We start from the raw sequence: 25,854 nt of genomic DNA, 5'->3' as shown, positions 1-25,854 counted from the left end.
TATTAACCCCATGCCCACGTTTTTCCATAAACTTTTCAAAATCGTCTTCCATATCAACTCCATGCCCAAAATCAAAATAACTAGGTGTAGAAAACGATGCACTCCTTGTCTTTTCACATCTTTCTCTCTCCGTCTTGTTCTTGAAGTGTTGAAACAAGTCCTCCAGTGTTTTGTTGACATGCTCCAGAATTGTTTTTCTTTTGGTAGAATTCTTGCCATAAATCAACTCCAAGCAATACTCCAAATAACACATCTTGTTGCGGGGATCTAAAACGACATCAACATGAAGCATGAAGTTCATGTTCTCAATGTTGTCCCAATATTTGTCGTATTTTTCTTTCATCGACTTTGCCATCTTTTTCTTTTTCTCGTCTGTGCTTGGACACATTCTAGTCATGCTTGCTTGCATTGTCACAAGTTCCTTAAAAAATATATTTGTTGTCACATACTTGGACCCAAATATCTTTTTTGTGACATTGTAAAAGATCCTCAAATAGTCGATAAAATACCTACCAAAGAAATTAAACAATATCAGATTTCATAATTGAAGTAAAAATATATATAAAAAAAATATACCTAGCAACCTCCCAATCTTCGGCGTCGGGAGTCCCCACAACTTTCTCATTTCTTCTTTTTTTTCTCGTAGTCACTTCACCATCATCAACCTCACTTCCGCAAAAAGTTTTAAAACCACTATCAATCGCAAGAAGCCTACAATACAACATAAAATTCAATAAAAACATTAGTATGTAAATTATATAAAAAAAACAATATATCATACTTAATAGTATATAAAATACCTATCAAACGCCGCCTCATACTTTTCTGCCGTCTCTAACATCAAAAATGTAGAATTCCATCTTGTGTCAACATGAAGGGATGGTTTCTTACTACAATTAATCTTCACTTTCTCAACACACTCTAGGAATGTAGCAAACCTAGCACCCGATGACCTCACATACTTCACAGCATTTCAGATCTTTGTGATGGAACTAAAATGTTCTTCTAACCCGTCCCTAACCACAAGATTTATGATATGAGCACAACACCTCAAATGCAAGTATTTGCAATCCAAAAAAGCATGGGGTCCCCTAAGCATGGTCGCTAGATACCTAATTGCCCCATCATTTTAGGAAGAACATAAACAATTAACATGAAATCAGAAAAAACACAAACTGTATTTGACGATACAGAGGACTTGCAGGTCTCGTTGGTGGTGCCGGAGGTTTGGGGTTCCGTTACAGGTCACGTTGGTGGCGTCGGAGGCTCGGAGCCTCGGATGTGTGCGAGCGGCTGAGCGTCGGAGGACCTTCACTCTTTACTTCAGTGGGATGCGCCGATGCGGGAATGCGAGTAGGGCAAAACGAAAACGGGATGAGTAAATGACCTGGGCTTCTTTTATTTATCTTTATTTTTTTAATATACATATATATAAAATAAAATAATCAGTAAAAAAGCATCGGGTTTGCGGTTTTAATGGGACGGTTTCTCGGTTTTTAAAGAGGGGTCGGTTTCTCGGGTTGGGTGGGTCGGTTTCTTGGTAAAAACCGAAACTGAACCCGAAAACCCGGTTTTTAAAAATTTAAAACCCAAACTGTCGGTTTTGATTCGGTTTCGGTTTCGTCGGTTTTTTTTCGGTTTTTCGGTTTCTTGGTTCGGGTTTGCTCACCCCTAGGTGGTTGTAGTGGAGCAGCAGATGTAATATCATAAGGCGTAGGGTATGATAGTTTCTAAATAATAAATAAAATGTTAAATAAGTAACCGATAAACTTCCTATTTTAAATGAAAGTTGGAAAAATGTTCTCGTTTGATATATATGCACTCATTTTACATATTAAATAACAAAGATATATATATATATATATATATATATATATATATATATATATATATATATATCTTTGTTATTTAATATGTAAAATGAGTGCATTCATGAAACCTATTTCGAAATGATTGTTTGGAAATAAGGAAAAACCTTTGATATCTATAAAGTATTCCAGTCATGTACTTTTATGTCCACTCAGGATAGGTTGGGATTTGTTTTGGCACTCATGGATACCCGAACTAAGGATTACTGAAATAAAGTTACGACATTCTAAACAAGCCTTACAAGCTCAAGGAACTTCCAAACACTTATCGGGTACTTGTATGATGGTTTACATGCATCTAGGTATAACTTGAATAGGAAATGAAAGTGTGTAGTGTGCTAAGTGTTATTTACACATGAGCCTTATTTTAGAATATACATAGAAAGCGTATCATGTAAAACAAGTTACCTATAATTGGGCCCTATTGAAACTATCATTATGAGATTGGATTTGAGGTTAACACAGGATGGGAATAAACCAATATGCATGGTATATTGGTACTAGTTATTTACCCTTTGGAAGCTTGTGAAACATAAAACTATTAATTTGAAATGATTATTTTCCCTAATATCGAAACTTCATAAACATTAGACGATCTGAAAATGCTTTAGGGGATTGAATTTGGTTGATGATATTTAACTTATTATATGCCTTAAAGAGTTGACCTTGAGAATATCTCAATAGGATTTCCAAGTCCCAACTCCTGAGAGATTCTAGAGTTTCTGAGCTACCCCAATTTGATGAGAATGAGGGAAACACTTGTATTTTGACACATATCCATATGGCATTTACTTTTATGCTTTTTAATTGATATGTCCTTGCATACTTTAACAAAAAAAAAGTCCCAAAAATGCTAATAAAAGTTTTCATTTTTAATTAAATCAAACCTTTCATTCTTTTGTTCCAAAACACAATCAGAATAAAAGAATTCTCAAAACACCAGAGTAAATTAAAAGCAGCCAATGCGGAATAAATCTCCAGGGAATGTTGTGCGATCAAGCCGGAGCCTTCCCTTTGGAACCAGAAGTATCTGAAAAAATTTAAACATAAATCATAAGAACAAAGCTTAGTGAGTTCCCCCAAAATACCACATACCATACACAAGGTATTAAATGTTGTGGGTTGAATCATAGTCTTACAGTCTGTCACACCCCCAAACCAGAACGACGGAAACGTTCGGGGGCGGAGGATGTCGTGCTCAGTATCATAACCATAGTGAAGAAAGTAAACACAACCATCATAAATATAATTTAAAAGGTTACATCGTTCCAAAAAAATACATGTTTCCAAATAAATTACATATGATGTTAAAATATAGCAAAATAATCTGCGCCTTAGCGTCATGCCTTCAAAAATCTTGTGGTTACCTGTATTACTGATTACCTGAGAATACAAGTTGTTTTGAAAGAGTATCAGCATAAAGCCGGTGAGTTCATAAGCAGTTTATGAAAAATGAATGTTGTTTCCTTAAAGTTTGTTACAAGTTTGTTTCCAGAAAATCCAATATTTTCTAAAAGGTTTATTGTAGTCTTATCTGAACCAAGACTTAGTATATGTAAGTAAACCGTCGTACTTATGTGTGTGGTTTTATATTTAAATAAAACTCCTTTTTGTGAAATCTTTGAATTCCCGTGAACTGTATGTTTTGTTAATTCCCCATGTGAGTTGTTATAACCATGCTAAAGACTTGAAGGCCTCGTATACGACGTTCTTCAGGCGTCAGAATGTTATGACATTTGTCACCCCAGACCTGCCGGTCTAGCTGTTGCAAGCAGCTTAGGTGCGGGTTTGTCAGATCCAATATAGATCTATACACAAGTATCACGCTCTCTCTCCAAGAGATTCTGATTATAACTACATGACTTTTCTGTGGTACTTAAGAGTACCTCGAAGGAGAATGTCTCACAAATTTATTCATTAACAAGTTCACGACGTTCTTCAGTAACCCGTACACACCTTGCTCAGCATGTTACAGGGTGTGAATAACTCTTAAACATGTTTTTGACAGTTTTACCCTTAACTGTCCTTGTTTTAGAATGTTTATAAAAAAAATCATCGTAAGTCGGAAACTGCATCCGTAAACTTGGAGAGTTTGGAAAAAGAGTCTACTGTATTCATAAATTTTTCTATAATTTTTGGTGGTCCCAAACAAGTGTGAAAATGTTCATCTTCACAGCGTGATCCGATTTTGTTACTACAGTGATAGGAAGTTTTGTAAAAATCACCATAAATTGTATAAAAATTGTATGGAGATGTGCAAGTAGTCATTTTAAAAGTATAAACCCGAACTATTTTCATATTAAACAATTTTGAAAAATATTACGTTTAAGTTGGGTAAAACAGTTCGTGAACAGGTCACAACTTTTCTGTTGTAAGGTGTCAAGTGAAGTTTTAAATATGTTTTGGTGTTTTAACTTGTATTCCCCCCTGAAAACTAAAGAAAACTGGAAAATGTAGCGGTATGAACTCACCTTGAGTGATTTCTTGAAGAGTGGAAGGTTGAAGTCGAGGAATATCAAGTCAAGAACATTTGATGAATACGTGAGAGTTTGGATGATCCTAAGAACGATTTTTGGTGTTAAAATGTGAGTAGATGATTCAAGGATATTATGAAAACCTGGAAAAACACTTGAGTTTAGATAGAATACTTACCAAAAAGTGAAGTAATAGCTCAAAAACACTTCCAAAGAGTGGCTGGAAGTAGAGAGAAAAGAGGCTTTCTTGAGGGGTAAGAGAAGTGTGTAAGTGAAGGAAATGATCAAGGCTTTTAAGAAGTTACTCCAGGGGTTTCTTTATATAGATGTTGCTGGAGAAATTTGCAAGATTGATAGGATGTTTACCTTTGTTTGTGTGATGTGGATAGAGTTGGACAAATGAGAAGATGACACATGGAAGGCAAGTGGGCACACTTGACCCACTTGTGGTGTAAACATCCTTAGATATTTCTCTTAATGTAAAATAATGATTTATAATTAATAAATCCTTGAGAAATGAATAAAATATGAGTTTAGGGAGTTTAAAATGGTAAAAATATGAATTTGGTGAAAAATCCCCGTTAAAAACGTCAAAAACGGGCTTAAGAGGCGAAAGTAGTCGATAACCGGGAAATAGGAGCGGACCTGCGAGGTTCGGTCCTTAGGAGATGAGGACCGAGAGTAGGGAGAAGGAACCGAAGGGGAGGCTCGAGCCCGAAGGTGACTGGACCGAAATGGACCGAAGGGTCGGTTTATTTCGGTTGTAGGAGGTTTCGGTTCTGACTTTGGTTCACAAGAGGTTCGGTCCGAGAGGCTAAGTTCGGTCATGAGAGGGGACCTTCGGTTCTCAAAGGTATCTTCGGTCCTAAAAGGGTGAGTTTGGTTCCTTAGGGTTCGGTTCCTGGGGGGTTTCGGCCCTAATTAGCTATTTTTCAATATAACTCCCCGATTCAAGCGGTTTTTGGCCAAGTTAAGGGTCGGGATGACCCGGATAACTATAAAAAGTTTAGAGAGATTTTGAGAGAGATTTGGGAGAGATTTATTTTTAGCCATTATTATTGTATAATCTCGCAATGCAAGGTTCGTGAACCCTGTTATGCTTCGTTAGTGATTGTTTTAAGTCCCCAAAAGGGTCCATAGTCATGTTTTGACACGTTTAACTCCTTTCTTAGGGTTTTACATTGCTAAACACATAAATATCTTAGACACTTGAATTCTTGACATACAAATGCACATTTTCATACATAGAATAACTTTTAACATAGAATTACTAGTTAAGTTTGACCGGTTTGACTTGTTGACTTTGACTTTTGACTTTGACTTTGACTTGAGTTTGACGGTTGTCACACAGTCACTTCCTGTTATAGGCCAAATCATGGTCTTTCCTTGCAATGTTGAGAGCCAAATATCGGTCTTACATACAAGTGCCAGAAGCCATATCTTGGTCTTCCATGCAAGTATCACGAAGACAACTAGCATCCTACAAATTTCAGCGGCGATATCCTAGTCTTACATACAATTGTCAGGGACCAAATCCTGGTCCTTCATACATATGCCAGAGGCCATATCTTGGTCTTCCATGCAAGTATCAGAAAGTCGGCTAGCATCCTACATAGTATAGTGAGAAAAATCACCTCACTCATGTAGTCGAACAAACACAGCTCGGAAAATCCATAAACTGATGCTACAACCCACCTATCAAAATATCTGAGGTCAAACTTCAATCCACACTCAAAGACTAGCAATTAGCCCAAAAGTCAACCAAGTCAAAAAGTCAACAGTCAAGTCAACATCAGTTGACTTTCACATCATGATCAATCCATGGCTACGTTGTGGGAAATGAACTCAAGCTCAATCAAAATTTGGTCACGATCTAACTCAGTCTCGGTCAAAGCTATTATCACGTCGTGATAGACACGCCACCATGTCGTGACAGATTCCTTCCAAAACAGTCGGTGACTACCCATCGTCACGTCGTGGCCTCCAAATGGTCACATCGTGAAAACTGCTTTGGGACAACATAATGCATTAAGCCACTCATCCTAACTTTCCTGATGGCCTTCATACTCCAAAAACATTCTAAAGATCGATGCTTTATAGACATGCATGTCCAATGCATGTCTTGAACTCATGATAGGTCAAAATGAAGAAAATATAACCAAAATCTCATGCATATGATCAAAACTCAACAAACCTCAAGGATCCATAAAGTTTCCAACTTTATGGAATCCATCCAAACTTTCCTAAATGAAGAGAAAAAGGACCAAAAATCATAGATCTAGAAGCCTTATGCATAAAGATTGGAACTTGATTACTCACAATGGTCCATGAGATGCTCAAATGAAACCCCTAAGCGTGGAAAGATGTTATCTACACCACAAAAGTCTTCTTCTTACCTCCAAACCCACCAAGAATACCAAAATGAGCTTAAAAATGGAGCAGAGGGGTTAGGGTTTCGTTGAAAGGGTTGAAGTCTGGAGAGGATGCCCTTGTGACATCCTCAATTTCACGGCCAGAAAAGACTGATTGTTTATGCTTATTTAAAAATCAGAGTATCATTTTTGAAGAATAATATTACAGAATTTGTTCCCAGAAAACATGATAATGATATTATCAAAGAATTTCCGAAGAAATGTATTTTATTTATAATAAAATATTGAGATGTCATCGTCAATACAGAAACATAAGCATAACAAAATATTACAAGCCTTACAGTGTTTAAACTAGTGGTTTAAAACTCATTGAATCTTTCAGCAGAATGTATCTTAATATCGCTACATGTGATAAAAATAAACTGAGTGGGTCACGTTGGGAAAGCTGGTGAACACATAGGGTTTTCAACCCACAATAATATAATTATTATGTTTAACCGTCAAACAATTAACCTAATTTCCCATCTCCATTATCTTCTTTATTTTTAAGGTTCTACCCTAACAATCATCTATTCTTTATTTATTTATTCCTAAGGATTGTCATAAGGAATAGGCACAGAGTCCATCGTTGACAAGGTTTATCTAACAAACACTAAGTCCATAGCTACTGATGTTATCTATTAGGCACAACTGCCAATGTTATCTATTATGCACTAAGTCCATAGCTGCCAATATTCATATATAAAGCACCAAGTCTATAGCTGTCAGGGTTTTTAAAGTACATCTGGTGAACACGTAGTTCAAAAACACCTACAGGTTGCGAGCCTGCTAGCGTTCCACTGGACTGTCTAGAATAGTTTGTGGTTGTCATCTGTACTCTGCTAGATGACTATATAAACTTTAAAGTCAAGGCTTCTCATCATCTTTCACATTTCTCATCGATTTCACCTTTCATCTCTCATCATCCATACCATCTTTCATCTACCCATCTTTACCCAATATATTTATAGGTATAAAAATACATATACAGTTTAAATCAAGTAAAACATGTATAAATCGTTCATCTAGCATAGATATCACTAACACAGATAATAAGCACATATAACATGTATTAATATTAACTACTTCATATCTATGTGTAAGATTAAAGTAACTATGCAGTCACTTGTTAAAGTGATGATTTGAAATTCACTTAGATATTTAGGTGTACGTGAATATATAAGTATATACATACATGTGCTAGATATTTAGGTGAGTCAATATGAAGGGGAAGGTGTATGTGAGTGAGAGAGAATGAAGGAAGAGTGAAAGATTTTTGTGATATATTGAGGGTACAATTGAAGTATTCACTTAGATATTCAGTGTACAAACAAAGGTGGTGCATGTGCATATATAGTATGCATGAGAGTTAAAGAGATTGTGACGATAGCGAGGTAGGGATCGAACTAAAAGGGGAATAATGAAGGAAATTGAGTATTTGCATGATGCAGTCTTAGATACACACATGTGCAAGTGTACTTTCCAAATCTAGTAATATTCATCATTATTACAAGAAAAAAAACATGGTTAACAACTAAAACCTGTAATAGTTTTTATTTTCTGTTAACCATGGGCGGTAGAGGTGCACAAATCATTATTTTTTTGGAAATTTGGATGCTTTCAAATCGGATTAACAAAATCAAAACTGGATTAAGTTCAAACTGGATCGGATCCAAAGATGTTTTGGATAAGAATATCCAATCCTATAGGAATTGGTCACGGACAGTTTAAAAACTAGTGTTAAAAAGATATATTTGTTTTCGCCATTTCTGTAGTTTCTCGAACTTGATTTCGATGTTGCATTTTAACGATATTTTCATGGTTGATCGGAACTAAACCAAGATAGTATAAGCAATGAAACCAAAGGGAACGACAATGTTTAACTGTTGAAAACGATATTTTTCAACTTTTAATTTTTAGAAAAATGTTTTTCAGGCATATAAGATAGTATAATGGATGGAAACCGATAATGAAAAACCTCTCAAATCTAGTATTAACACAAAATTAAAAAAAAATAATAAATTTACTATATCAAAATCAATTTTATTTATAAATTAAAAAAATAATTTATTGTCCATTTTTTCTAACAGGTTTCATTCAAACTAGGGAAGGGTTGCACCCGCTCTGCGGGGGTCAATTGGTATCATAAATTTTTTTTCTAATTTTGTTGTATTGTTATGTTAATAATAGAACGTAAAGAAGAAACAAAACATATATACTACCAACTTATTTATGATCAGGAATAATTACATAGAAACATTCAGGTGTCTTTGGTGTTGATGCTATTTAAAGCTGCTTCTAGCATCTGAATTTTTTTTTTGTGTATGAGTGTAGTTATTTGTGTGTTAGTCTGACGATTTGGAATGAAGGCTTATTCTAATTTATGGTCGTTTAATTTTACGTGGTAGGTTAGAGAAGTAATGATAACATTTAAATCTTGTTTATGTTTATTTCAATTTCTGACGTTTGAATGATCTTCGGGTTTGATATGGTGGTTCACAAAAGTTAATGAGGCAGGTCTATGCTTTTAGGGTGGCGTTTCTTTAAGCAACTTCTTATTATTTACTATATATTACATGCGCTTATAGGTAAAAACGAAAGACTTAGACATCTGTGAACTTCTTCATCAACTGCTTGTATTTGCCAATTCGTTTGTGAATTGACCCCAGCATAAATGATGTATTGTCTTGCATGGATAGGTTTTCGGTATTTGCATCTTCAAGAAGGTCTTTTATGCTTTTGTAATTGCTACTATTTTCTTCTATAGAGAGATTGCTGTTAAAATCGTCATGGATTTTGGCTCCTTCTTCAATTGTTATTTGAACCGCCTCCATCATGTCACTGACCTCTCGTAGATGGGTAATCAGTTGTTGTAAAATTTTGTCGAACTTGGACGTCTTTCATATTTGTGTAGTGTAGTATATGTTTTACTGTGTGTATGTCAAGTCATGCTTTGGTTCTTATATAAGTGATTCATATGGAGTTTTACTGTGCTTTTGTAATTCGTGGCATGATATGTAGTCTCATAGTCACATCAGTGTTATGACATGTATGCTTCAATTAACAATTTCGTGGCAATACTATATCTATTTTAGGTGAGTAAGTTATAGGATATGAAACGATGAACGCATATTAGAAAAGGTTTTTTTCTTGTTTTTTTTATGTTATTTTTAATAACCATCCAACTTTCATTACTTTCATTGTAAGTCTATTAAAAGGATTGAAGAAACAGTTTATTATTTAATTAGATTTTGATATTAAGTGATAAAGACGTATAAAAACATGTTGTTTGTTTGTTTTTTTTATTTGTTATCTAATTTCGTTGTAAGTACTTTTTGTATTTGAAATTTGAATTTAATGGTGTCAGTTTTGGTTATTGAAGCGTTGGCACATTATTAAGACTGTGGTAATGACGTGTGTGATTAAAGTGACAGTTTGGTGGCGATACTATGGCTATCTAGGATGTATAGGTTACAAAGACCAATTAACTTCTGGTGTATGTAAAAGGAAATTTAATCTAATCGGAATTCATGATTAAATATCTTTAAAAAAAAAATACTATATAGGGAACTTTTTATATTGATATGTAATGTTATGTATTTGAATAGTATACATATTAACATTTAATTATAACAGTGGTTATTTAATTATACAGTATTGTAATATTTTTCGTAAAGGATGCATATATTATTTTATTGGAACATATAATGATCTAAATGTCTTTGTCATGATTTTTATTTTATAAAAGAATTATGAGCTAATGACAAATACTTTTATTAATACGACTGCTTAAAAATAACTTTTTAAAGAAAAATATGAGTTATAAATAAAGTAATTTTTTTCATTGTATATAATTTATAGGTTCAACAACTGTTAACTCATTTTAATATTGTATAATATTATTGTATCTTATATAAGTCTTATTAATTATCATCACGATATACTAATATAGTACAAAACATTTTAGTCATGGTTTTTTGTTGTTGGTTTCATATTATTGCATTTTACTAATGACAAATACTTTTATTAATAAGGATTAACCTATTTTAATATAATATATGTATGACCGTTTTATTATAATACTGAAATTTACAGACAGTAATTTTTTTTATAGTAATTCATTTTATATAACTGCTATTCTCATCATATACTAATAATATAGCACAAAAGATTTTACCTGTGTTTTTCTGTTACTGTTTTCATATAAAATGTGTATTACTTATTCTATTGTACTATAGTGCAAATAACAAAAAAAAAGTCGGAATGATCATTGGATTACGTTGTTGTTTACTGCACTCTACGTCCTCGCTTTTGTTGTTTTTTTGGTGCAGATTCAGCTGTATATGAATAAAAGGAGAGTTAGTTGCCTTTTTTATTTTATTTTCTTATGTGAATAGAATGTATATGTAAGTACCGATAGTGTCATATGATAGTTTCCTTGCTGCATGTGGTGTTTCAGAGGTTGTGGAAGTTGTTTCGAGGTTAGGATTGATCTGAACATTTGAAGATTGTGGAAGCTGTATTGGACTGAGTGGTGTTGCTGTGTTTGTAGGTGCCAAAATTTGTGTTGGTGTAAGTGTCTTATTTGGTGCGGTGATTTCATGCACATCAACAATTATAAAACAGATGTTTTTGGTGGTAGATCCTCTTAACATTTGAATTGACATAATTTTTGATGTGTCTTTGTGATTCATGATCATTGGTGGCAAGAACTTTCTATCACTTACATGGTCATCGGTTATTATTTTTTCCGGTGGACTGCCAATTAGTTTTCGGGCTGAGGCATCAGTCATTAGGGCAGATATGGAGCCTGTTGGATCCGTTAGATCTATAACTATTTTGTACCTGTATAGAGGTAAGCTATATTAGTAAGAGTGAATGCAGATTGGTTGTTTAGTCATTATAATTCTTTTATTATAATCATACTTACAGGAAAGTAGGCAACTCTGTTTTTCCATGAGCACTACAAAACCAGTAGTTGCCGTTCCTGAAAATTGGATCCTTGCATGTTGGGCACAATACTTGGAACCAGTAATCTTTGAATGTGATTTTTGACAACACGCCTTTTACACAGAATGTTTTATCCTATGGTTTTAGATCATCGTAGTGTTATAACTGTGTTAATCATGTGTTAGGAAGTTGTTATTGAAGTATATAACCTACCAGTAGGTCGTTATGATTTTTATTAATCAATTCATGCACTGTTATCAATGGTCCGGAGAGTGTCGGAGTTGGTGGTGTAGGAACGTAAACCTGCAGTCAGATTTTGGAAGTAAATTTTTTTATTAACATTTACTAAATATTTTTTAATAACCATAATGGACCTGTCGATTAAAAGTGTTGTCTCCTGTATTGGTGGATTAACACACACGTGTGTGGCAGGTGATGATCCAAATCTTAGAGTTCCTGTAAAATGTGTGAACAATGTATGTCAATAGTTTTAAAGAGGATAATGAAATTATTTATATAATTGTTATTAAACTGCAAATACTGTTTAGTTATTGTTACCAGCAATTATTGAACTCTTTATATTTGTAATTGCAACAATTGTTGTTGCAGGAGGAGGTGCCAACTGTTCACGTTTTAATTTTTCAGGAACATTAATACATTCTTTCCATAAACTGATTGCTGTTTCATCACCACTGAGTTTTATGTATAAGGGAACCATTAGAACCAGCAAAAATAATTTAAGAAACGATTAATGATGTATAAGTATATATTATGTACCTTTCATCTGCAAGAATTACAAGAATGAATTCCTCTCTATCAGCCTTTGTGCAATTTCTGATTTTTTTTAGCACACCAATGAAATCTGTTGTTTAAAATAAATTTTGGTTACAAATAACGTCTATATTAATATAACATCTTTTCTATAAATACCTGGATAATATGGAGGGTTTTCACCTAGGTCAATCAGATCAGTTTTAGAAACAAATCGAAACCAGGTTGTAGGGATTGTAATAGTGTCAGGAAAGGGAATAATTACAGACGCAAGGCCAACATCAATATAGATTTCATTTTCTAGAATTTTCTGATACTCTGCTAGATAGGGACATGTATATTCTGATATTGTATAGTAGTTGTGAATATGAAGAACTGATTCAATGTATCCTTGGTTGCTTCTTTGTCCCAAAATATGTATTGCATCTCCCTAACGCATTAAAATGTGGGTACATCTTAGTAACAGTAAATAATTTTAGTGTATTGTTTTTATGTGAATTTGTGTGTACTCACATATCTGTCTACAGCAAGATACCATGTTTCATACCGACGGTAGTCTGATTTCCATTTTCGCAAGATCCGTACCTGTAATGGACATCCTTCGCATGCATACTTTAAGTCAGATATGTTAGTCATAATGTTGTCAAATAAAACAACAAACCATTAGCTGTTTATTATATAAAATAATTATAATACACAAATAATAATTAGTAATGATGTTATGAACCTCATTACTATTAACTCTGGATAAAAATTCTTTAAATACAACGTTTTTTGTCTGATTCTGGCATGTATTTTCATCATTGTTTATCAGAATTTTTAGTGAACAGGGAGATGTTGCTCTTGATAATGCAACGTACAGTTGACCATGTGTGAATACAGGTTGTGGCAAATAAATACCAATTTTCTTTAATGACTGACCCTGACTTTTATTTATCGTCATGGCATAACAAATTTTAATGGGGAACTGTTTGCGTTCAAAGGCAAATGGTAAGTCAGGAGGTTTGTGAATGAATTTTATGCGGGGTATGTATACACGCTTGCCAATGCATGTTCCTGTTATTATTATTGCTTCTACTACAGTTGGAAGTAGTTGTGAAACAATTAACCGTGTACCATTACACAAACCTTCCCTCTGGTTAATGTTTCTTAATAACATTACAGGAGCTTTTACTTTCAGCCTGAGGGCGTGAGGCGGGATCCCTGCAAAAGTTAACTGGTTTAGATATTCAGTTGGATATAAACCTTCCAACTCTGATGTATACTTGCCATTTGGTTGCATAGTGTCTGTGCTTTTATAAACCCTTTCTTGGGTCGTCATCATTTCTAGAACTGTTGTATTTAAGGCATCGGCAGTCTCATTTGTGGGATAGACAATAGCTCTTACAGACAAATCAGATGGTGATGGATTGTGCAGCAGATCATTTCCATATACAAAGAGTATTAATGTTTTTAAAGAGTCACTATCTTGAGGTATCAAAAGTGAATCTGGTATTTCTACCCAGCTTGTACTATGTGGATCATCTGTAGCGGGAATTCCTAAAGTCCCATTTCCAATATTAAGTAACCATTCTGCAAAAGCGGATATAGATAAGCCGTTAGTTACATCAGTTTCACAAGCTGCTAAACGCATGTTCTGATGCAATTTATAAATCTTAAAACACGACCACAGATACGAATTTGGAAGAGTTAATGCAATGATGTGAGTCCGAGTACTTTTTGGGGAAACTGGAAGTGTCTGACGGAAGTCTCCGCCAAGGAGGACAGAAATACCACCAAAAGGCCGGTTTTCACAATCCAGAACATCTCTAAGAGAGCGATCAAGATATTCAAAACAGTGTCGATCATTCATAGGTGCTTCATCCCATATAATGAGTGATGTCTGTTTTAGTAGATCTGCAAGTATTGTTCTTTTTTTTATGTTACAGGAGGTTTTTTCAGCCAGGTCAATGGGGATATTAAACCTTGAATGCGCAGTTCTTCCGGAAGGTAAAAGAAGGGACGCAATCCCAGAAGCAGCAACCGCAAGTACAATTTTCCCAATAGACCGGAAATATGCAAGCAAAGTAGTCCACAAAAATGTTTTCCCTATCCCACCATGACCATACACAAAAAGTAACACCTGCTTTTTATTTTGTTCAGATACCACAACAGTGTTATAAACATACATTTGATCTTCATTCAGTTGTAAAACCATTTGTGAATGTTGTTGCTGCAAAGATTCCTTGTCATAACTTGATTCTTCTAACAAAAGTCGGTTCTGTAGGATAGCAACAACAGCTGGATTTGGCATGGGTAAATGGAAATCACCTAATGATTTTGAAGGTGTAGAAGACCTAAGCATGTTCTCCAACTCAAAAAGCAGTTGTTGTTGTACTACATCATCAGCTATGTGATACACTTTATCTGGGAAGTCAATTTTTAATTTCAACATGTAGTCGTCCATCATTTTGCGCCATGCATTTTCCCAAAGTAGTTGTGGATTACTTACTTCACAAAACAGCAGCAAATGGCAGAAAAGAGAACGTAATTGTGAAGAAGTAGCCCATAATGAAGCCTCTCCAAAAGCCGTTAACCATTCCATGTCTTCACCTATCAAACCTAATGCATTACATGCACTTCGAAAAGTTGGATGAAGATGACCAGAGACTGTACGAACATCTTCATAAGACTGACATCCCATCTGATGACAGAGCAACATACGAAAATAGAATAACTCTCCTGAAGATGGATGTACAAATACAAGTCTACCTATAGTTTTTGAAGATTCCAAAACTCTTTGTTCCCATTTTTTAAATTGAGGATCCCATGTATATATGTTGGGGTAGTCAATATAAGTAAGATCACGACCCTTTGGATCTGTTATATTATTATCAAACCATCCAAGTAGTGGTGTCTTAGCAAAATCAGGAATACGAAGAACATCCTCTACTCTACCACTTTCCTTGAATACCACATGCTGCATATTTAGTAAGTGAACAGGCAATGTCATGACAGGGGGATGCCGTCGATGAATGAAAAAGTTTAATATTCTCCATGCAGCTTCATGTGGGCAAATGTAACGTGCATCCAAGAAATTATGAACCTCATCTACAAGTGCGACTTGTGAATCAGAAGTACCGGTAACAATTGCCTCACTTTTCTGAACAACGAACCTAACACGTTCAACTCCTTTTGAAATATATTTAAACAAATATTTGATCATCATATTCCATCCACAATACTCAACATTTATGTGTGCATTAAACCGACTACACAATCTCTTGTTGTATGGTACTAAATATCCATTATCAATCATAGTGCCACTTTGCATTATGTGATGTGCAATTGAGTTCCTTTTGTAGTGTGCGTACCCTTCTTTATCAAAACTTGTAGCATCATGAAAAGGTTTAGGAAAGTGCTTACTACATTTCCCATCCTTCATACAAGGAGCCTTATAATTCAGTGGACCACATGGGCCATGAATCATACACGTCGTTACCGTGTGATAGAGGGACGCTTCCAAGACAGGATCTGGAAGTTCTGCACTTATAAAGTTATCAATGTCAGCAGGCTGCCGAATACTATCTGATTTGGATACCCATAAAAGCGTGTGGCAATGCGGTAAACCTTTTTTTTGAAATTCTATAGTATACAAATCTGAAATATATAAAAAAATATAAATAATTAAAAATCATAAACACAAAATAGAAGTAAAAAAAAAAAGAACACACTTACGTGCTTCAACTTTGCCAAAAGTTTTGTCCTCTTTAAGAAATGAAATGAAGGCCTTGACTTTCATTTAAAAAACTCTAGCTATCACATCAGCTCTACTATGAACATCACGTTGACTATAAGTTTCCATATACCGTGTTATTTCCGGCCACTTTACATTACATGTAAATGTAATAAAGTATTGTGGATTTCCATATACTCTACATATCGACAATGCATCCTGATAATGACTATACATATAACAGGGGCCACCAATAAACGATGCAGGTAAGAAAACCCGTTTACCAACAAATTTATTCTCTCTATCCCCTTTAGACAGAGCATCATAAAGACCAGATAGATAGTCAGACCTTAAATGTTCCTGGATATTCAAAATAAAGTGTAAACGATCTGCTTCAATACAGGTATAAGCATCAACCAGGTACTGCTGGAAAAGTCGACCCGAGTTAAGGATAAGAGAGTATATATCCCGACGCGCATGAATCTGATAACTATAATACATGTTTACTGTTAGGTTTCTAATACGCGCAGCTGCATCACCCCGTAATTTCAAACGTGGACACCAGCCGTCCTCACCAAACAGAAACAGCAAAGGATATTGTAATGGCATATAACTGGGATGTAGTTTACTCACTCGTTGAGGACGACCAGATTTAGAGTGAACAATAATATCATAGTTGGCTGAATTACTATCATCACCAGTAACAATACAACCTAAAGTGCCAGGAGCTGGTGAACCGTATCTACGATCATGAATGTTATTATATAAACGAACTGCATAAGACTCCAGATTCATAACCTCAGCCATCTCCTTAGCTGTTTTAAATGTCTTAACATATTGATTGTGATTAGAAAGGGATTCCATCAGAACACGCACAATACCAGCATCCAAATCTTTCCTAGCAGGATCATGAAAGGCCTTTAATCGATTGGAAACCTCATTAGCAGTATTAACAACATACAACTGCAAAAATCTTGGACCTTTAGAATCATCAGGACATAAAGACCCTATCCAGTGATAAACCTGACCTGAAACCTTAAAAACATAAGGGCCGCGACCATTATTAATATCCTTATCAACAACAGCTCCAAAAGATGTCATGGAAAACATACTATTATAACCTCTTATATCAGTAAAAAACTGAATATCTTCATAAAGTTTAGAAATTTCAAAAGGAGGCGTTAACGGAAGAGGCAAAACAACAGAACCCCCCTTACAACAGTGATTATACTTAGGATGATTGGTTTCATAACGATTTCTAAGTCTTTCCACATACCAGAAAAGAGCTCCACAAAATTCACAAACACAAACACAATCACCACAGTCATAGTATGTAGGAAGACCACCATAAGAAATAAGTCAGGACCGTTTACATGTACGCATAACAGGAGTAGCAGACACAGAGCACTCCCCAGACTCAATAATGCTACGCTTCTAACCCTTACACATATGAACCAAGAAACGAAAGAAACAACAAAAGATAATGAACCGCAGTGAAGGGAAGCAAACAAAAACCCTAACAGAGGAAATACCAAAAACCGGGAAAAGGAGAAGCAGAAGTAAATTACCTGGAGCAAAAGATGAGGAAAAGGGAAAAGAAAGAAGGTCGGCTAATATATTCAAGGAAGAAAAAGAAAAAGAAACGTAAGTTTGAGTCAAAGCAAGGGAATATGATGGAAATAAAGTGGTCAAAGTAAAAAAACCCAAAAAAGTATCCTGGAGCAAAAGATGAGTAAAAGGGAAAAGAAAGAAGGTCGGCTAATAAAGAAACGTAACTTTGAGTCAAAGGAAGTCAACATGATGGAAATAAAGTGACGAAAGTAAAAAAACCCAAAAATAGACAAGGCTCCCACTTTTAAGTTTATATATAATTGGTCTTATTGGTAAATTCTTTCGCATTGTTTCTAAATTATTCTTAATGAAATGGGCTGGGCCAAGGCCTAAAACCTACCATTTGAACCACTACTTGTTTACTTGGTTCGGGTATCAACAAATTCAAGTTCAACCAAAACTCAAAGGCAAAACAGAAAGCAATGAAGACTGCTCCACAAGTAATCTTGATCTTCGACAAAGCCCTCGCCACCGCCATCACCGGCGGCCTTCAACCAAACGCCAACTCTCCTCTTCAAATTTCGTTAGTTCTACAACTTCTTTTCGCTGTTACGCAATCGCTGTTTCGGTATTTATCCGCTCAGTTCATCCTATAATCTGTTGTCTTTTGTTACTTGATTTTACAGAACAGAGTCTTTCGATCTGTCACTAGCTCGATATGGAATCACCGGTGTCAGAGCTTCCGGAAACATCACTCACTTCGTTGATAGCAATAGAGTTCCTCAAGTAGGTATCACTCTTTGATTGCTAGGTTTTTTCAATTCTTCGTGTTAGGTTTAAGCAATCCGCGCAACTTAACACAACTTAGTTAACTTCCGAGAATTGGTTATGCTATTATGCTTATTCGCTTCAAATCACTTCTTCAGTTTACGTAAATCGTGTGATTAGTGCTTCGAAATACAATAATTTGATGAATTTGAACTCATTATAGTTATAATTCTTGTTATGAGTGATTTAATTTTTCAAATCAATGGTGTGACCATTTCTTGTGGATAACAATATTCTATGGCTTCCATTCTTTCATCAGGTTTCCATTTTGGTTATGCAAAAGTACGAATCTCCTGTATTGGCGTGTGCCATTAGTGAAGTATTGTCATCATTAGCAGGAGAAGACAAGTCAAACATGCCTTCATTGATCCTTCCCTTCATTCTAGACTCATCAAAGATTAAACTGGAAAGAAAAAACTCACCAGATGAATCTGTTTATGGCATCCAAATCGGTCCACAAACTGACATGATGCAAACCCTAGCTACCAGACATGAAAAGGCACCCTCATCGATGCAGATTCACCATGAACAGCTATCTTGTGTTCTTCAATTGGTCCGTGTCTTGAAGACACCAGCATTCATTCTGATTGGGCAAATTGGTCAACATAAAAGTACAACAAATGACCTTGAGGTACCTATTCTTGATCTTCTTGTGTGTGCAAAAGACGTTAATACCCCTTCTCATCGTGTTTACCTTTTGATCATTTTGTTTTCTTTCCCAGGTGATTTGTAAAATAGGAGAAACTTTGGCTAGTGTTTCCTCCTTGCAATTTGTGAAAGAAAACATAACATGGAATCCAAATAAGGTGTCAAAAGAACATGAAAAAGAGCCATGGCGTGCTTTATATGGTTGAAATCAGGTTTCTTGTCACACTGAGATGTTCATGTGTAGTCCATTTTATGCATTTCCATTTGTAGTTTTTGTTTCATATTGACATTAGAAAAGTAACAATGGTTATATGCTACATTTTGTTGTATGTTCACTATTGTCAATTTGTCATCATAATTGGGAATTAGAAACAATGATGATCAGAATTTTGCTAATTTCTCAATGAGCTTCCAAGTGTTGGTGATGAGAATGAGGGTATTTATGTCTTTTGGACAAATGAGAGATATACACCGCTTTGTTTTATCTTTTCTTTTTTTGGGTGGGCTAAAAAGCATTGAAATCACATTCAAACAACAAAGAAAAATATGCTAAGTATTTCTATATTATAATACGAACAAACTTTCAACAAAAGATATGATGCGAGGGTTAAGCCTAAGAAGAATCAAGAACATGCTTGATTCTTAACCACTCTAAACATATAAAAGTGAAAACAACACTCGATTATCCTTACAAAAAACTGTCTCCTAAGAATATTTTTTTGTTTCCACGATCACGAACAAGGTTACTCTTATTGGATGGAACTTTGGGGGTGTTTGGGATTGTTTTTTAAGTTGAAAAGTTCTTTTTATAAAAGAACTTTTTGATTTTAACTTTTGAGGGAGACAAAATCAAAAGTCAGTTTTAAAAAGGGTTTGTCTAATGTTTATTGACTTTTGAAGGTAATTTACTTTTTAAGAATGCAAAAATCACAAAAAGTCATGATTTCTTGTCTTTTGAAAAACCATAAATTCATTCTTGCCAAAAAGTTAATTTCAAAATGACTTTTGTAAATGCCAAACATCTTTTAGAAAATTTTAACTTTTTAGAAAAGCCAAAAGTCAAAAAGTCATTTAAAAAACAATCCCAAACACCCCTTTATATGGAGAACATAATCTATCACATGATAAAATCATTTATGTTGCGTAGACTATAAAACTATAACAGATAAGATTTTCCTTGTGCATGTATATATGCATGAATGTATGTAAGTGGTCATAATGTTTAGTTGGGTTCATATATCTAGTAGGGGTTACATGTAGGTGTGTTTGTGTGGGTATGTATGTATGTATATATACATACATACACAACCAGAAGATCTCCAAAATTGCTAACGTAAGTTGGTCAATCATAAACAAAAAAATCAGCTACGACAATTTGACTAACAAATTGTCATCAACCGGTCTCAAAAACGCTTTATGTATTTTCTACCAGAATGCAATATGATCTTATCTATCTATCAAAACAATCTATTAGTAGTAATTAAATATTTTTTTTATTTTTTTTCCTACCATCTTCCTAAACACTTAAGATTTTGATATTTATCATATTTAATAAAATTAATAAATTTTTTTATTTCATTTGTCATCATCTAAAAGTGATAGCAGGATGATTGGGAAGAAAAAATAAGAAAATATTATTGAACACAATCTATCGGTGATTGAGACATTTTGTACATACTTATAAGTTTGACAAATTTTATGGTGTCGTTTATTGCAAAATTTGTCATCATCTATTGGAATCAACTTAAGACTAGCAATTATATGAAAACGTATTTAATTAGTGCCAATAAATATGGTTATTTAATTAATATAAAATATCAAATTGTACAAATTAAAATTTTCATAATAACATATATTTAAAAGTTATAAAATTAGTATTTTGGGTCTTTGGGATGACTTTATTTGAAATTTTGAATAGAGTCGTGGATGTAATTTCACTATTTTGAATAGAGTCGTGCTACTAGAAAAATAAAGGATTTCTAATTGAACATGAAGGGCGTGGATGTAATTTCACTATTTTAGCGTTGAGTGGATCTAGCACTTTGGAAAGTTTTTCGCATTTTGAAACGCTGCAGTTTCCCGCACAAAAGCGTCTTCCCATTCATCACTCCATTGATACACTGGTAGGACCTTACCTCGATCTGCTCTATAGATCAATCAAATCCATCGAATTGTTGTTAATTACTGTAATCTATCAACTGAAACAAACAATGGCGTCGCCGGTGACTGCCGAAGAGCACTCTAACACGAAATCGGAGGAAGGAACCACGGCATTCCATAAGAAAAGGTCTCGGCGTGTGAGCTTTGCGGAGAATACCTCGGTTCACATATTTGACCGAGATGAAGAGACACCTCCGGACCCTAATGCTCCTAGCTCCCCCTACGAGGACCTAGGGTTTTCTGATCGAGATGCTAAGCTGAAGCAGTTTTTCGGAAACGAAGAAGACGACAACGAAGATGATGATACGGATGAACTCGGTCCAAGGAGTCCGTTTTTTCGGGTGGTTCGGTCACCGTCCTCCGGTGGAAGCACTATTGGTTCCGCTACCTCCAACGATGGCAAGTATTCCTGATCCTAATCATTTTTTTTTTCACTTGATTCACGTGAATTCTCACATCTCAATATGTTAATTACTTAATTTCATGCAATGTTGTGCTCATATTTTGCTGCGTGTTCTTATAAAACTACTATATCTTGCTTGCCTTGCCTTCTCTTTTGAGATCTATTACATATGCGTTCTAACGAGCATTAGTTGTTAACTAACAAATTGGGAAAGCCCAGAGATCTAAACCTCCTAAAGGAAATAAAATTGGCATGATCTTCTTAAGCTCAAAGTTGGAAATTGGTCATCTTAGTAAATTAGTAGTGCATAAGCACGAGTGAGATTTGGGGTTGATTGCAAATTGCAATAATGCTAGCTAGTCCAAGACCGTATATTATTTGTGATATCAGCTTCTCCAAATAACCAACTGTACAGAATGTTCTGAATTTTGATCAGAGTACTTTGTACATAAAACAATCTATGTAGGGTTACAGTTCTTGATATCATTGTGCCACCATAGTCTTTCCCAGTTGTATGATGTTTTGTCCACATAAATTCAGAATGCTGCTAACTGTTTTTGTCCAAATACATTTCTGCTTGCAGAAGATAATTTTTTTGGTCTTGTATCTGCAAAATTTATTAAAAGAGATTTGTCAGACTCTGTCACATCAAATGGGAATCATGATCAAACCATGGACTCCACATCATTTTCAATGCATTTCAATAGCATTGCTAGATCAGACTCAGAAGCAGATTTGAAAACTTCCACAGGGGTTGATCACCTTTCTTTTGAGGAGAAAACCCCAACAAGTTCCATGCTACTCACACTGAATAAGAAGCCAAATTTTCAACCTGATGTTTCTACCTCTAAATTCAGCATTGATTCTCAATCAAATGACATGAGTCTTGTTGGAGAATATCACAATAAGTATGACTATGGGAAGCTATCAATATCACCTGCATCTGATGCACACAATGATTTGCATGTGGTCTCCCATATTTCTGTGCTAAAGTCACCTCTTAAAGATGGAAAACAGTTTTTAGCAAACAAGGAAAACAAGTCTGATATCATGGATTTTAGTTATGTGGAAGATAAAACCAAGAAAGCTGTCAAAGATTCATTTGGTATCAACTCAAGCATGGAATCTTTGGTTGAAACTCAAAGTTCTCCAAATTTCAAGAATATGGTTTTTCAAGCAGATGATATCATGGAAATGGAAAACAAATCTCCTTTAACAGGATCAATAACACATTTCATTGATATGCAAGATCACATGCTTTTAAATGATGATAGCCTATATAAATCTCCAGGAACTTTGACTCCTTTTAATCAACCGAGTTTTCTTCTAACCCAAAAACATGGTGGAAGTGTTTCATCTTTAGAGAAAAGCATTTCTAAACTAAGAATCCTAGAGGCCTTTCCCTTTTCTGCTGCTTTGAATGCTAAACTTGAAAATTCAAATTCCAAATCTTTACTTGGCATTTCCAAGATGAATCCCTTCATTACATTGAACAAAAACAACAAATCCCCTCAACCCAATTTTAACAACATTATTGGGAGTAAGACTGTGGACACGTGCAGTGTGTTGCAAAATGACAGCATTGCCCCTGTGCCTGTGAAAAATGTAGAGTCTAGAAAAAGAAAAACAGAAGATATGATGACTGAGAAAATTGCTAGAATCAAGTGGAGTTCAAGATTCTTAACAGAAACAAAACTTCTTTCACATTCAGTTGATAAGATGAATTTGCATGCGGTATTATTATTATTATTATCATTATTATTATTTTCCTGTTTATCTTTTTTTGTTTTCTTTCTTTAATATATCGTGACATTGCTCTGTTGTTGCAGATTGATTGTTTGTTTGATATTCTGGAGAAGCTTCAGATGTCAAAAACATATGAGCTTCTTTCTAATGAAATTAAGTCTCATATTCAACACAAAAGGTAATTATATTGTTTTTATTATATATATATATATATATATATATATATATATAATATTTCAGTTATTTCTTGAGTTAAAAATATTGAATTTTCAGAAAAATGGAAACAAGATTGCTATTGTGCAAAATTTTGCATGAGAAAGCAAAGTTGCAGCTAATGCATGTGAAACGAGAGAAATTACTGGTAATATTAATATTATTCAATACTTCCCTTTAATTTATCTAATCAAAGTCATGTTTATTTGTTTCTTTTAAATTCTGTTTTATTTATAGAAAAATAAGCAATCACTTGCTTTTGGAATTCAAGAGTCTGAAGCATTGAAGTTGAAATATTCACCTCAAAATCTACTAAATGCTCAAGTTATTCATCACCAAGAGGTATTGAAAATTTGAAATTTGAAATTTTATAAAAAAGTTGTTTTGTCAATTGTCATTTCTTGTATCAAATTTTGATTTTATATCATGTTAGGGACAAATTGACAATGAGAAAGTGACTACATTGAGTGTAGCAATAAAAGATACAGATAAAAGAATTCAAGACTTGATACAAGCTTTTCACATATCATTCAAGATGAAACAAGAAGTTAACCCTACTGATGCTGTTGCATTTGTTAATAATCATTTGATGAAAAAAACACAGTGTCAAATCATACGCAAGGATTTACAGGTTCTGATATACTTAAAAATATTAGTTTATTTTATTAATTAATATATAAAACTTTTTTTTTTCTTTCTTTTTCTTGTTTCAGCTTTGGGTTATAGAAGATTTAAAAAGTAGCAAAGATCATCATTATCTTGTTCTTAACTACCTTGACCTAATGACTCAAAGGTTCATAGTCATTTCTGGTGTAGTCACAAGCATTTCTGTTTCATATATATTAAATGAAACGAATATAGTTAAGGTGAGATATTATTTTTAAAATATTTATTTGGAACTTTCATATAATATCTCATCTTTATATTATTTTATTAACAACCTTATTTATTGCCTTATAGAGTTTCAACGATATGGATGCTTTAATTGCATTTCGATTTGTCTTTAATGTTGGATTATCAACACAAAAACATATTGATCATACAAGTTTAGCATATGAAACCCAAGTAAGTAATTATTTATTTATTTTTATTCTTTTTGTAAAAAACTGAAAAGTTGTTTTTTTTAATAGATGAATAGTTCTGTTTTGGGCAATTTGGTTGATGTGATGGAGGAAATACAACTTGCAAGAATAGAACTAAAGAACCTGATTCATGCAAGATTCCACGTATCCTTGGGTAATTAATTTTCTATTATTTGAAAATGACATTTTTGGTCAAATTAAGTTTGACAACATTTTGACCTTTTTTTTTTTTTTTTCAGACAAACACCTCCATCTGGAGCTTTACTTCTTTAATTCAATCATCCGAAAAAAGGCAACAGTAACTCTAAACACTTCATGTTTAAAAAGGTGCCTTTAAACATTTTATATTAAAATTTATTTAACAATATAATTTAGTATTGCTGACGTGGCTAATGAAATTCCAACAGGGGTATCTACCCATCCGAGATTCTCTCATGTCAGATTGAAACCCAATCACAAAATTCATCTTCTTCATCACTTTCAGATGAAATTACAGCTGAAATCAAAGACCTCAAAGTGGGATTTTTAAGGATTTTACAGTTGTGTAAATGCATATCACAGGTAATCAACCATTCAAGGTAAAAAAAATAAAAAAAACTTACTCAAAAAAAAAATGTAATCAAGAAAAATATTGAATCCATGGTCAACCACCCGTTGAACAACTGTTTGTAAAAAGTTATGTCTTAATAGGGATTAGGGAAAGTCTCCTTTCTCTAACTTTCTCTCGTGTATAGCTTATTGGATTAAGGGTTGTTTATTTTTTACTTAATGAACTTAATGGTTAAGCATTTAAATCCAACTTAATCTAGATAGAATATCTAGAATGACTTCTAACTCCTATATGTGGTTATTTAGTCTCATTTATTTTAGAAAAAGAAACAAATTTTATGTGTACAAACAATTTATTAAATTGATTGGTGGGGTTTGTAGTTGGACTTAGCTTTCCTTATTTGTATGAGGATGAGAGTTGCCAAACAGTGTAAAGTGCCCCTACTTGTGGGGAAAAGGCAAGTAGTGGGAGGGAGTATAAATTA

At 34.1% G+C, this 25,854-nt stretch overlaps 3 protein-coding genes across 3 annotated transcripts; 2 read left to right on the top strand and 1 right to left on the bottom strand.

The window, feature by feature from the left end:
* Positions 1–16,255: 16,255 nt before the first annotated feature.
* Positions 16,256–17,290, bottom strand: LOC145140089 (uncharacterized). The gene has a single exon (XM_079073695.1). It carries the CDS (start codon positions 17,288–17,290, stop codon positions 16,256–16,258), a length of 1,035 nt encoding a protein of 344 aa, XP_078929821.1.
* Positions 17,291–18,174: 884 nt separating this feature from the next.
* Positions 18,175–19,612, top strand: LOC145136298 (period circadian protein). The gene is made up of 4 exons (XM_079070442.1): positions 18,175–18,323; positions 18,427–18,526; positions 18,828–19,199; positions 19,291–19,612. The coding sequence occupies exons 1-4, from the start codon at positions 18,223–18,225 to the stop codon at positions 19,420–19,422; spliced, it is 705 nt and encodes a 234-aa protein (XP_078926568.1). The 5' UTR covers positions 18,175–18,222; the 3' UTR covers positions 19,423–19,612.
* A 1,646-nt stretch (positions 19,613–21,258) lies between these two features.
* LOC145136227 (uncharacterized) lies at positions 21,259–25,614 on the top strand. Its single transcript, XM_079070398.1, has 11 exons — positions 21,259–21,775; positions 22,363–23,513; positions 23,609–23,703; positions 23,799–23,886; positions 23,976–24,080; positions 24,172–24,369; positions 24,452–24,604; positions 24,699–24,803; positions 24,869–24,974; positions 25,060–25,147; positions 25,228–25,614. The coding sequence occupies exons 1-11, from the start codon at positions 21,427–21,429 to the stop codon at positions 25,400–25,402; spliced, it is 2,613 nt and encodes an 870-aa protein (XP_078926524.1). The 5' UTR covers positions 21,259–21,426; the 3' UTR covers positions 25,403–25,614.
* The last annotated feature ends 240 nt before the right edge of the window (positions 25,615–25,854 follow it).

This window comes from Lactuca virosa, chromosome 9 (assembly GCF_052849685.1).
Source record: "Lactuca virosa cultivar CGN04683 chromosome 9, Lactuca_virosa_CGN04683_v6, whole genome shotgun sequence".
NCBI lineage: Eukaryota > Viridiplantae > Streptophyta > Magnoliopsida > Asterales > Asteraceae > Lactuca > Lactuca virosa.
This window is presented reverse-complemented; position numbering and strand designations above follow the sequence as displayed.

Coding starts and splice junctions, on each gene's coding strand:
- LOC145140089 (XM_079073695.1), bottom strand. CDS start 17,290: ATGACATCTTTTGGAGCTGTTGTTGATAAGGATATTAATAATGGTCGC.
- LOC145136227 (XM_079070398.1), top strand. CDS start 21,427: ATGGCGTCGCCGGTGACTGCCGAAGAGCACTCTAACACGAAATCGGAG. Junction 24,370..24,451: donor TCATACGCAAGGATTTACAG/GTTCTGATATAC, acceptor TTCTTGTTTCAG/CTTTGGGTTATAGAAGATTT. Junction 24,804..24,868: donor GTTTAGCATATGAAACCCAA/GTAAGTAATTAT, acceptor TTTTTTTAATAG/ATGAATAGTTCTGTTTTGGG.
- LOC145136298 (XM_079070442.1), top strand. CDS start 18,223: ATGAAGACTGCTCCACAAGTAATCTTGATCTTCGACAAAGCCCTCGCC. Junction 18,324..18,426: donor AACTCTCCTCTTCAAATTTC/GTTAGTTCTACA, acceptor TTGATTTTACAG/AACAGAGTCTTTCGATCTGT. Junction 19,200..19,290: donor GTACAACAAATGACCTTGAG/GTACCTATTCTT, acceptor TTTCTTTCCCAG/GTGATTTGTAAAATAGGAGA.